The 14,048-nt window shown below is 31.8% G+C and overlaps 1 protein-coding gene across 2 annotated transcripts in view; it reads right to left on the minus strand.

Moving 5' to 3' along the window:
* The window catches only part of LOC114336188 (eukaryotic translation initiation factor 2 subunit 3, X-linked), an 85,071-nt gene that overhangs the window by 62,662 nt on the left and 8,361 nt on the right, over nt 1-14,048 (minus strand). The window contains exon 3 of one of the 2 annotated variants that reach the window (XM_028286517.2): nt 819-5,833. The exons of the other annotated variant lie outside the window; for it this stretch is intronic. Within the exon in view, the coding sequence (XP_028142318.2) occupies nt 4,359-5,833 (1,475 nt within the window). The 3' untranslated portion in view covers nt 819-4,358. Of the gene's footprint in view, nt 1-818; nt 5,834-14,048 lie in introns of those variants that run through there. 2 annotated transcript variants of the gene reach the window in all.

A 14,048-nucleotide genomic window follows, 5' to 3' on the forward strand; every position in this document is an offset into this window, starting at 1 on the left:
AAGACAAATCACATGCTATTATTTTTCTGACGGATAATCTTAGGTTAAAGTTGATTTCATGTAATCTAATGAACTATCTGCCAATAAAATCATCCCAGGAATGCAACTCATAAATATCGGCAATATCATTTTAAAATCATTTACTTTAAAATGTATAATGCATGTCTGAATTTTCAATATAAAGAGTCAGATAAAATTAAATTATTAGAAGAATTTCGTTACCAAGTAACAAAAACCAAAATTGGTTTAATGTATGAATGTTTTGTAGCGTCTAGGACGTTTCATCGCCGCTGTTTCGATGCCGCCAGTTCATCGCCGGCCGATTCATCGCCAGTCAGTTAATCGCTATCTGATATATTTCCGAATTTTCGACAAGTACATTTATTATTTATTTTTAGTATTAATTAGGAATTCAAGGAAATGCGCGATATGACCATTCCCGTTGTTAAACTTTTATAATATAAAATATATTATAATGATCTTTTAAATTTCACGGTCAACATTTCCAACCAAGAGAAACTGTTTCTTAAATTCGAAAAGAACCCAAAATTTTCTGTACAAAAATTTAGGGGAAGTAGAATAGTAAATGTAATAATATTTTTATCTTTTTAATTGTCATAAGTTTTGAACTGAATTTAACGTCGTGTCGTGTCATCTCCCATAATACAAAATCAACTGACTCACTGGCGATGAAACGGACGGCGATGAAATGGACTAGCGATGAACCGGCGGCATCGAAACGGCGGCGATGAAACGTCCCATTCCGATTTTGTATTTTGATAATGATTTCTGAACGGAAATGGAAACGTCAAATAAACTTAATTCTAATTGTAGTTTATTCACACCAAAAATGGTACATACTATCCCTTGCTTCTAATCTGTAGTTACTTATTACTGTGTTATTTTCTCAAATTATTTGATTGAATTGAATACAATTTAAAAATCAATAATGCAAGCCAATAACTAACAATAAATCCATAAAAAACACATGTAATTCCATACATTCCACCCTTCAGAGGCTACATCATCAAGTCATCAAAATGGAAAATGCGTTCCAAGATTGCAGCTTTAACACTAGAAGCACCAGAGCGGACATTTTGACTGATTTCTATTTTTGACACTCTGTATTACTTATTCATAGTTGTTTTAAAAAGTTGATAATTTAGAACTTTTCCTAGATCTATTTGAGGATTATAATTCCTCCTTTACAGGTACTTAATGTAATTACTTTTTAAGATGTGTTAACCTATACCTAGAAGCACCAGGGCGGTTATTTTGACTACTTTCTACACTCACCGGTACAAAATTCCGCCACCCAAAATTTTTGATTAAGTTTGACAATCTATAACTTTATTATTTGTACTCCCGATTTTTGCACATGTATTGATTTCTTTAAGATTTATATTTATATTCTTAAGATATAAGATTCTTGTACCAGTTTGTAGGTACATGTATCGATGTCGTTTTTTATTATTCCGGTAACAAATTTTTTTTGCTTAGATGGCATAATACGGGGGGTGAATGGAAGCGTTGTATTTTCTCTTAACAAATTCTGTGGAAAAATTTTGAGGGCTGATTTTGTTTCATACTACTTTTGTATTATCCTGGAAGTATCACTAAGGTTTTGTTTTTTGAATTAGCCAAATATCTCTTTTCTTGTAATACAGTGGAACCTCGATTATCCGTCAGGACACCGGACCAAGGGTATGACGGATAATAGAAAAGACGGTTAACAGAACATTAACAAAACTTAATTGATCAAACGACTAAGTGACACAATCAATGTTCGAATTTGCATCAAATTTAATTATGGTGACACACAGATATTGACTGTAATAATTATTGTGCTGTGCATTTTTATTTTCGGCTTGCGATTCTAAAAATAGAACTCTAAAAGCATGGCATCATTTATCACCTACATATTTAAATTGAAATTTAATCCAGAGCCCTGAATAAGAACAAAAATTATTTACATAAAAAAATGCGGTGGTGGCATAACTGCACGTGTACATTTCAACAAATTTCGTTTCGCTTATCGCAATGCTCAAACAAAATGAATTAATGACTAAATTTTTACTTATGTAGTCAATATAACTTATGTAGGTATGGACCCTGACGGTTAACAGAGGTGACGGTTAATAGAGAGACAGATAATCGAGGTTCCACTGTAGCTGTAAGTAAAAATACTGCTTTGAAGGTTTTTTTAATTAAAAATATCAAACTCACTAAAATTAGCAAAACAAAACAAAATTAACAACAAAACCAAACAATTCTATAGCGGATATGTCCACCTCTTGCAGCAACAACTGCTCGCAATCTGTTTGGCATCGCATAAAGATGTGTTATCCTTGCCTCGGAAATAGCCCGATATTCCTCTACCAGGGCCATAACTGTACAAAATTTTCTGGAGGCCTAGGATGACGGTGAATAGTTTTTAGTTCATCCCATAAATACTCAGTAGGATTGAGATTTGGGCTGCATGCGGGCCATTCTAATCTTATCAATCCAACCTCTATTTTATGAGTCAATCAGTGTTTTTATTTACAAAAAATGGTACAGTTCTTACAAGAAAAGAGATATTCGGATAATTCAAAAAACAAAATTTTAGTGATGCCTTCGGAATAATATGACAGGACTATGAAACAAAACCAGCCCTTCCATTTTTCCACAGAATGTTTTAAAGTTAGGAGGAAATACAACACTTTCATTCACCCCCGTATAATGCAATGCAAGCAAAATTTTTGTGTTACCGGAATAATACCAAACGATATCAATACATGTACCTACAAACTGGTGCAAGAATCTTGAAAATCGGAGTACAAATAATATAGTTATAAATTATCAAACTTAATCAAATTTGGGTGGCAGAATTTTGTGCCGGTGAGTGTATTTTGGACCCTCTGTGTTACTTATTCATGGTTATTGTAGAAACTTGATAACTTTGATAACAACGCAAATTCGTAATAAATCTATATTTAGGTACAGAAATCCTGACTACAGTACAAATGACAATTTTTTCAGATAGGTAGGGGAGAGTTGGATAAAACGGGATAGTCGGATAAAACGGGATACCTAGCCTAGAGACCCAACTAGTGCTGCTATCAATCGGACAACGACGAAAACTTGTTCTCAGTCGTTATTTTAACATTCTCAGTTCGTTTTACCTCTTACCTTTTACCAAAAGTTGTTGTGTTTAGAATTGTTTGACTCAATTTTTTTGGTACTTTGTACTTTTAAGTGCGTTGTTTTCTACATTATATTGCCTACATATCTAAACATATAATTCCGGCGACTATTACATTTAATTAAGCACTCACTAACGAATATTCTCAAGTGTAGTCTATCTAATTTTACTTTCACGTTTAGGCAGGAGCCATTTTTGTTTTGAAAAATGTCTGAGTTGGACAAAACGGGACACTTATAAGTTGGATAAAATGGGATACAGTTTTTTATGTCCCGTTTTATCCACCTATTTATTTGTTGGCCTATTAATTTTTTAAATAGCGATAAAGCGTGTTCTCATACTGCAGAAAAGAACAACATATTTTTATGTGACTTTTGTTCTGATATATGTACCTAGTCCTAAATAAAAGTTCTTATTTCCCATTTTGCAATAAAACATAAAAAATGCCTATTTTTAAGTTTCTGACTACTGAAGATATTGTTTTTTCAAAGGTAAATTTTGCGTTGCAGTCTTATATCTACTTAAATATACTTTTTAGATAATTTTATGCAAAAAATTAAATATTGTGAACCTATCCCGTTTTATCCAACCGTGGTATGCTAAAACGGGATGTGCAGGTCTTTAATAAATTTTTTTTTTACTATTTTTCAGTCATTAAAAATAGCTAAATATGTAGTTAGTAATTTTGCCAAAATTGGCAAAAAACAAAAAATATACCTATTAAATTCACTAGCCAGTTGTGTCTGAGTTTAACGGACCGACTATAGTAAAACTTACAAGTAGAGCTCAGTTTATTTTTATAAATATTTATGTACTAAAAAAATTGTTTTCTATTTATCGCGCCTATGAGTATATTGTCACAATATTGAGCCTTCATCTTAGATAGAGTCAAATACCGCCGACGCACTGTTGCCAAAGTTTTGCAAAACTTTCGAAAAAGGGTGTACTACAATCTCCCGAACTAATATTGATGACACGCTGATGTGGCCTCTTCAGTATAAAACATAGAACATTTTTGGGTGGAACACTCAAAATTTTTATTACAATTACATTATATTGTATGAAACTTAATAAACTTATGAAAAACATATCAAGCATTTTAAATGTAAAATTTAATGTTTTCTTAACATTTCAATTGCTCTAACAAATTCTTACTTTAAAAATGTAATACTTATCAAAATAAATATCTTCGACATGAATCTGCATCGCACTTGCAAATACTCCTTCCTTGCTCAATAACTTGATTTTTATCGGGTGTATGTAAAAATCTTGGTTTTTCTGGAGTAGTTGGTACTAAGGGATCGATATTAATCATATAATCAAAAGATATTTCCTCATCACGTTCGATTTCTCTTAAAGCAAAAAGGGCCAACCTAGGCAAATTTGGATCAGGATTATTGATCCACACTGCATACACTCCCAGGTTGGGATCACAAGAGTGGTTGATGAAATGGGATACATTACCCATTTTGGCAGCATCTACTGTATATGGATTATCCTTCGTATGATAATCTAGATCAAATAAGTAAGTTCGACCTTCTTCATCGTATGTCTTTCCCCTAATTTCGGCTTCTTCGAATGTTATAAGTTCACCCACGTACTCACAAACAAACTCACCACAGTGGATTTTTCTCATAGCTCTGACACCCCATCCACAACCATTTGAAGTACGGAAAATACACAGGGGCACTTTGCGTCCATTTTGTACTACTCTATTTCTACAGTTCTTCTTACATTTACACTTCTTGTTGCATTCATATATTGCTGTACCTGGATTGACATTTACCTTATCTTTACCTTTAAAAGTGAAACCATTATAGGGCTGCACACCACAACAATTTTTTAGTCTAGGTCCACATTCAACACAGCTACAGCCTTTTTCAGGTACTGAGCGGACTTGTATGCCACATTTTGCTACATATTCATTTATATATGTAAAGTCCTCTGGAGGCCCTTCTAAATCTACTGTATTTTCTACAGTAATTATTGCCTCTCCTTTATCCAAATCATTTATACTGTCTTCCCAGGCTTTGATCTTTTTCATTTGAACTTCCCTCTTTAAAACCAACTGATACAACAAAATAGATCGCTTTCCTTCTTCTAATTTATGAATATGTCTTTCTTTAGGTGGTGTTGCCAACAGTTGCAACAATTTTTCCTGTATATCTAGTTTTTCAGGAAGGGTACTAAGATCAAGGATTTTTAAACGCTCAAGCAAATTTTGATCTGAAAGTTGACCAGATATGTTTAATTTCTCACAAAGTGCATCGAGAACTTGTGATCCCAGTTTCTCAGCCAAAAATTGATTCAAAACCAGAGGACAATGTCTGAGATGGTCAAATGGTTCCCAGGTAGTTTGTTCTAGAGAATAACCTTTCCATTTCACATGAAACATGGGAGTCTTGGTAAATACATCATACTCCTGGTCTAATATTTTCTCCACTTCATACTCTTTGCTATAGGTTGAATTATTCTTATTAGGCCTGACCTTTCGCAACACTTCTGCTTTTCGTTTAACGCCCCTTGGTATTAGCATCTCCTTTTCATAATTTTCACAATCCAATATAGCTTGTTTGAGATTCACCTTTCTTCCTTTCAGATTTTTGGGCCATGTGATATATGTACCTTTTCTATCGAACTGGAGTTGATCTACAATGGTAAATCAGTATTTTAGTCCATGAGTACAAGTATATAAAACATTAAAGAGCACTTAATAGATACTTTCAGTTCGATATAACAGATTACATCACAAGACTCAAAAATTACTGAAAGAAAGAAGAAAATGTCCCCAAAATTTAGTAAAGTTACATTTATACTATATAGCTTGTTAACATATGGAATACACTTAATATGAACAAATAAATAAGGCCTGCAAAATTTCCCAACTGGCAGCACCCTACTGCCAATAAAGGCGGGATAAGGTAGTAAAATCTGTACTTAGCTGGATTATTTTTTGGGATTGGGCACTCGAAAGTACATATTCAAAAACCTCTTTACCTAACTGTTAGCTCAATAGGTAATCCCCGGGGTCTATCACAAAAAAAAATTGCCCCTGTAATCATTTGCTTTAAAAAACAGAAAAAAATTACTTTGAGCATTTTCATGCCCAAAAATACTCATTTTTTTTCAGATTTGTGGATCAAAATTGAATTTAGAAAAAACATTTGAATTTTTAAAAAAATTTTTAGATTATGTAGGTTTTCAGATTTGTGGATCAAAATTGAATTTAGAAAAAACATTTGAATTTTTAAAAAAATTTTTAGATTATGTAGGTAATTTTTGGCAAACTTCTAAATAATTATTTTTTGTGAATGTTTTCCATTATTTTCAATGGCAGGCTAGATTGCCATTTTCTCTCTGAAACATCCTCAAAAATTAGAAAAATGTTTTTTTGGAGTTTTCCTCATGTTTGTAGTACATAAACTCACTGCATGTCAATAAATAACTGTTTTTGATATATATTTTTGTTATATGTAACAGTGGGACCAGTTTTGTCATTTTCAGACCAGAACATGCTCAAAATACTAAAAAAACTTTTTTTGATATTTTTCCCACGTTTTTAGCATAAATGAAGAAGATTTCTTTATCATTTTTTCTGTTTTTTCTAATAGCAGGATCATGTTTGTCATTTTCAGAATGAAACATGCTCCAAATTAAAAAAAAACTGCATTTTTAGTTATTTTTTTTAAAGCACACAACCTCATTTAAATTTAATAAATAATGATTTTTGTTCCCCCAACCCGTTATTGAACTGATGATTATTAAATCTTTTTTTTTTTCAATTTTTATTGAATAAAAATGAAATTTTATCCAATTAAAAAATTACGAAATAGTTAAAAATTGTTCAAATCACATTACAATAATAGTTTTAGTCTTCGTCATTATCTGTGTTTATTACCGGGTTAGAATCTGATGTGATAAATAAGTCTAAAGGTATTTTTGCTGCTCTAATAATTTTTGACTTACACCTTGGATTGCTAATATAATATATAATTGAAGCAATGTGAGAACAAGGCCCTACAGTTCTTAATCCATTGGGCATAGTCACAAACATGGCACGAAATACCACTGCACACAATCGTTGTATTAGACATTAGCTTGGCTAAGTAGCAAATGGCTTGACTTAATTGATAGCCCTCTAAAAAAATGTTTTGAGGTCTCTTTCAGTCATCTCTGGAACATTTTCAATTTCTTGAGCAGTTAGTGTTACCACAGTACTACACCATCTAGCTGGCTCACCTTCTAATGCTGATGTATTTTCGTTCATTTTCCAAACCAAAATCTTTGAATTACTATCTCCTGCAGCCCATCGTCACCTTTATCACTATCCTCTTCGATATGCAGTGAATTTGTTAAAGCAGGCATAAGACCCTTGAATCCATGACTTCCTAGGTAGAGTATCAAAACCGTAAAACCTGTGCCCACAATTTAATTATAACAGCTTCCTTCATGATAATCCTTCATGAACCAACTGGATCATCCATTACTATTCTCATAATCATTATCATCAGGGCTTTTCATTCCGGGTGGAATGTTTGCCGCTCTTACTTAGAGCTCTCAGATTCGCTTATTGCGGTGAATCACTCCGCATTCCACTTGTATGTTGTCAAAGTTTGTTGTATGACTTGGCTTTCGTTACAATTTTCTTCCACTCATTTCGATATGTGCATAGATCCCTTCAGTTTCTCACTTCCAGAATTTTGATATCTCTCATGACCTGGTCCTCCCATCTCTCTCTGGATCTTCCCCTTGGTCTTTCAGTTGCTGGTTTCCATCTGGTGATCTTCTTAATCAGTAGGTCGTTTTTCCTTCTCTTTATGTGTCCCAGCCATCTCAGCCTCTGTGCTTTAATAAATCTAACTATATCTTTTCCCTTCATTATGTCTCTTAGTTCATGGTTCATTCTTCTTCTCATTTCCCCGTTGTCCATTCTTATCAGGCCCATAATGCGTCTGAGGATTTTCCTTTCGAATATTCTCAATTTTTCTTCATCTTTTTCCGTGAGGCACATTGTCTCAGCTGCGTACGTAACTACTGGTATGATTGCAACTCTGTATATTTTCAGTTTTGTATTTCTAGATAAGTTCTTGTCCTTCATAAGCCTATGATATCTCCAGTATGTTCTGTTGCCTGCTAGTATTCGTTCTGTTACTTCTTCAGTTCTATTGTTTTGGCCATTCACTATTACTCCCAAATATTTAAATTGTTGGACTCTTTCAAAAAAGTGTAGTTTTCTATTTTGATTTCTCTCATCCTGATATCTTCTCTTCTAGAGCAGAGTAGATATTTTGTTTTTCCTTCGTTAATTTCTAGACCTCTTTTCCATGCTTCTTTTGCCAGGATTGTTACTGCTTCTTTTAATCTTTCCTTGTCTCTTCCCATAAGAACTAAATCATCTGCATATGCAACTATTTGTGTTGAGGAGTGGGCTATAGTTCCTTTAATTTTGCTGGCCTTGACTGTTCCTTCTAGTGCTATGTTGAATAATGTGGTTGACAGGGGATCACCTTGTCGCACTCCTGTTTCTATTGCAATTGATTTTGTGCTACCTTCTTCTCTTGTTACTTTAGCTCGAGCTCCATCCATGGTCATTTTTGTTAATCTGATTAATTTTGCTGGTATATCTTGATTTTTCATTTCAATAAATAATTTATTTCTTCCAATACAGTCAAAGGCTTGTCTGAAGTCTACGAAGAGGATGTGGAGTTCTATGTTGTGTTCGTGGCATTTTTCGATTGTTTGTGTAACTATGTGGATCGCATCTGCAGTGGATCTGCCTACTCTGAATCATTGCTGGTAGTCCCCAATTTTTTTCTCTGTGAATTGATCGAGTTTTTGTTTGATGAGGACTGTTAGAATTTTATATGTTGTACTCAGTAGAGATATTGCTCTATAATTGTTACTTCTCCTTTCTTAAATATTGGTATAATTCTGCCTTATTTCCAATCCTCGGGCATTTCTTCTGCTTCCCATATTCTAACTATTAGGTTATAGATGCTTGTTAATAACTTTTCCCCTCCGTTTTTAATTAGCTCATTTTGAATTTCATCTGGGCCTGGTGTTCTTTTCTGTTTCATTTTTTGAATGATGGCTAAATTTTCATCATTTGTTGGAATCCCTATTTCATTATTTCTAATGTCTTCCATTGCGCCTACCTCCTCTTCTGGGCTTTCTTTGCATCTATATAGTTCTGTGAAGTGTGTTTCCCATGATCTATTATCAATTTTAACTACTGGTCTGCCTTTTCTTTGTTGAGCTTTTAGGTATCCAAATAGTTTGGCGCTGTCTTTACTATTCTTTTCTAGTTCCTTTAACAGCTCTTCGATCCACATTTTTTTTTGTTCGTGCAATATTCTTATAATAGTTGTCTCATTTTCAGTGGCTAAAAAAGTACCAGGGAGATCTAACACGAATCCTTTAGTGGTACAAATAGAGAACGGTTTTAACAGTGGATATTTGACCAGAATGTGACTTACGTTTATTATCATATTTAGTTTAATGTCGACGCCAATATATCCCATCAAAAATCAAAGTTCATCCTTCCAATTAAAAAGTTTTTTTGCATAAACTGAAGTGTTGTTTCTTATTAAATCTTCCCTTTTTAATACTTTTTACACCAAAATAATTTGGTAAGACGTCTTTTTCAAATGAGTTAATCATTGATTCACAATAACCTACAAATTATATTTCATTATAGTATCAGATACTGATCCTGTAATATATGAATATAGTGACGAAAACTAAAATTATTATTGTAATGTGATTTTGAACTAGTTTATGATTTTTTAATTTTATAAAATTTCATTTTTATTAATACATATCTGGACCTCGGAGGTAAACTACACTATGTCGACATGGCGTTTTTTTGAATAAGTATTTTTAATCCACTTATTTTATTAGTTGGATTATACAAATTGGATATTTATTATCTCTAAAATATTGTCATATTGTCTTTCAACCAATTATGGGATACATCAGATTTTTATTAACATCCTAAGTGCTCTAAACTTTGTTGCAAATATCGTCGGCTTACTGCCAAAACCAACCAACTCCATTTTTAAAAGTTTTGAGAAACCCACCTTTAAACTTTAATTTGAAATGAAAAATCGTCTGAATTTAAATAATGATTTAATAATTGAAAAGTATGACAAAAATATTTTTCAGTTATTAAATAATTTTTTTAAATTCAGTCGATTTTCAATTTCAAATTAAAGTTTAAAAGGTAGATTTCCCAAAACTTTTAAAATGGAGTTGGTTGGTTTTGGCAGTAAGCCGACGATATACGCTAAACAAAATTGTTTGAAATGACATAGTGTAGTTTACCTCCGAGGTCCAGATATTAAAAAAAAGTCTAATATGAAATTTAATATTATTTAATTAATATCATCCATAAATAATAATATTTAAATAATCGCCACTTGAATAAAGGGTACTCGCCACCAAAAAACTTGCGCTTTCTTTGAATTTAGAGTATTTTACGGTCTGAAAATGGCCAACAGACCCTTCTAATCTCTCCATTAGAAAAAAAAAGGAAAAAACAAATGAAAAATCCTACATTCACATGTAGTTGTGCTAAAATCATGAGAAAAATATTAAATAGAGGGTTGGTCATATTTTGAGCATGTTTTGGTCTGAAAATGAAAAACCTGCTTCAACTGTTATTCAACAAACCTGCGTCAACAAATAACAAAAAAATATATCACAATATCGTTAGTTATTGACATGCAGTTGAGTAAGTGTATTAAAAAGATGGAGAAAACACTAAAAAATGGGTTTTTTCGAATATTGAGGAGAGAATGGCAAATCTAATGCTGCCATTCAAAATAATGGAAAAAATACATGAAGAATAATTATTATTTAAAAGTTTGTCAAACATTACTAATATAACCAAAAAACTTCTTTGAAAACTGCAAATATTTTTGCTGCGCTCAATTTTGATACATAATAATTGAAAAAATGTATGTTCATGAATTTTTTCAAATTTTTTATAACAGGATTTCTCAGGTATTTTTTTTTCTTTCAAAGAGACACCTTTTGTGATGGGGTACACCTGGGGCCACAAGGAAGGACCGCAAGGAAGGTTTCTAAATATGTATATACTTTCGAGTGCCCAATCCTAAATAAGAATCGAGCCCAGTGAAGATTTTACCTTATCCCTCTATAGCCTTTATAAACTTTTGTATCTTTACATAAAAATCTTTGATGATAGTGATGTAATTATAAGAAATTTACTTGAAATTCAAGTTGTTATATTGTTCAACATTTAATAGAAGTATTCCATGTGGTACAGATATTTTGTAAATTAATCTATCTTGTGAAGCAAAAACAAGCTAAAAGTATCTTATTTTAAGTAAAGCGATATTTACAATGATATGTATAAAATCACATGCAAAAACAATAATTTAAACCAGGATAAAAATATGTAACATTTTGTTTATATTATGTAAGAATCACATATCAATACTATATCCTCCATCTTATCTGTGGAGTATATATTTATATTGATGAAATATTTTGGCTTAAAAACAAACTATTTGATCTCAAATAAAAAATAAATAAAATATGTGTAACTAATGATAAACATAAAATAAAATGATCTTGTTTCATACAAAAGTGAAGTGTTTACAATCATTTTAATGGCGAAAGTTTGGCTCCACCAAAAAGTATGCTCATTCTTAGTTGATTTTCTCGTGGAAGCATTAATGGATTCTGATATTTTTTTTAATCAACTATTTTCAATGGGAAATAAGCCACAATTTTACCAAAAAAATGATTTTAGTTTTTATTAACGTTTCGACGTCCAAGTCAGGTGTTGTCAAAATACAAAATAATACTCTAATAATAATATTTTGACAATGACACCTGACTTGGGCATCGAAACGTTAATAAAATCATTTTTTTGGTAAAATTGTGGCTTATTTCTCATTGAAAATAGTTGATTATAAAAATGCCACAAGGAAATAGCTTCAGAACGATATTTTTTTTATTATTTTAGATTTATCTTTGGTATTTACAGTGTTACTCAAATTTTTTTTGAGCTTATACCGGGTGAAAGAAAAGAAATGTGTTTCTGATGATAAGGATGAGACACCCTGTATAAAGAACAAGGTACAAGGGTGGATATAAAAATCATGTTTTATGTAGTGTTATGTTTTATGAACCTTTTCGTCACTTAAGGTGCAAAAGCTCGCAACCCGCAAATAAGTTTTTCCACGGAACAAAAAACATTCTCTGCATGCGAAAATCGCCAAACCTAAATAGAGAATTATTGATTCGATATCAAGGTATTAATAATACCTTACCATATTAAATCAACAATTCTCCATTTAGGTCTAACGACTTTCTCATACAGACAATTTTTTTTACTCTCTAACACAAAAACCCATTTGTGGGTTACAAGATTTTGTATCTTAGTCCGTTTTAGACTATACTATAAAATCATATAAGAAAATGGTATACTAAGCTATGTCACAGTGTAAAACAGAAAACAAAATCCTGTTAACAAAAAATGTTATACAAATTAGAATATGTCCTATTTGATAACATTTTATTAGTACACGCGCATGTGCAGTTATGTTATTTTCGTTATACTGTCACATTTGTTTTTTAAGGTTAACTTTTCTTTTAAGAAATGTTGCAATGGAAGCAGCTGATAATAATAGCGTTTATTTAGCCATCATATCGATGCTTCAGAAATCAAACAATGTAAGCCAAATTCTCCCTAAAAATAACTTGAGAGATGTAATACCAAAAAATACACAAACAACAAATAGCTCGTCCTTGTTTGTATTATGAATATAATACTTACATTATGATCAATAAAGCCAGTGTATTTATTTTTAATGGCTCCTCTTTTTTTGCAATTAGGTATTTTCACAAACACCTTATTATCTCATTTCCAACATTTATTGACTTACACTGATTGGCTTCCATAAGGCATCCATATAATACATCTTTGTAATATAAAATATCAAAGATAAAACTAGGTTAAATGTTGGGGGAAATGAGGTTAAAACATTGTTGAAAGAAAAAGAAGAACATTGAAGTTAACAGAACATGTACCAGCATATTAATATAAAAAAGTACTTTTTAACATGTGATTTTAAATCACATACCAGATTCTAATACGAAAATGTGACAGTGTAATACACCAAACTTCTTGTATTAATGTTGTACACAATCATTTCATGTAAATTTTTGTTTTACCATTTTCTGTTATAGTCTAAAACAGTCTTTAGGTGACTTTTTGCTTTTTTAAATCTCTGATATCTTTAAAAACAAAGAAAGTATAAAGTTTTACTCTTTAACATGTGTTTTAACTGAAACAATACCTACTAAATTAACAATAAAAAATAACAACAATTAAAAATCATAAAGAAGCATATAACATAAATCTGTACCATGGAGGTAAACAGTCGTAACTCCAGTTTTTGCCGAAATGGAGTTAATACCACGCTCTTGTTGTCAGATTTTCATAGCATATTGTGGCAAAAAATCGTACATCCAGCGTTATTAGTTGCCTAGATAAGGCGGTTAGAAACAACTCCATTAGTCAGTTGAGGTAAACAGTAGTATATCCATAGCAACTCCATAAGTATGTGCGTATATTAGATAGTATGCTTTCGTATGCGGTAGTGGTAAACAATCGTAGCTCCATTTTTATATTAAATGGTATTTTGAGGGTGTTAAAACGGGATAATGAAAAACAAGAGTTCTTTTTTGTTCCAAACATTGTGATTTGGTTTTTGCATTTTTAAATACGGAATATACTATTTTTGTAATCACTTACGATTTTTATTTTGCATATTACCTGTTTAAAGACATAGAGGTAAAAATTCGTAACTCCCATTATTATACATCAGGT

The sequence above is a fragment of the Diabrotica virgifera genome, chromosome 9 (assembly GCF_917563875.1).
Source record: "Diabrotica virgifera virgifera chromosome 9, PGI_DIABVI_V3a".
Taxonomy (NCBI): domain Eukaryota; kingdom Metazoa; phylum Arthropoda; class Insecta; order Coleoptera; family Chrysomelidae; genus Diabrotica; species Diabrotica virgifera.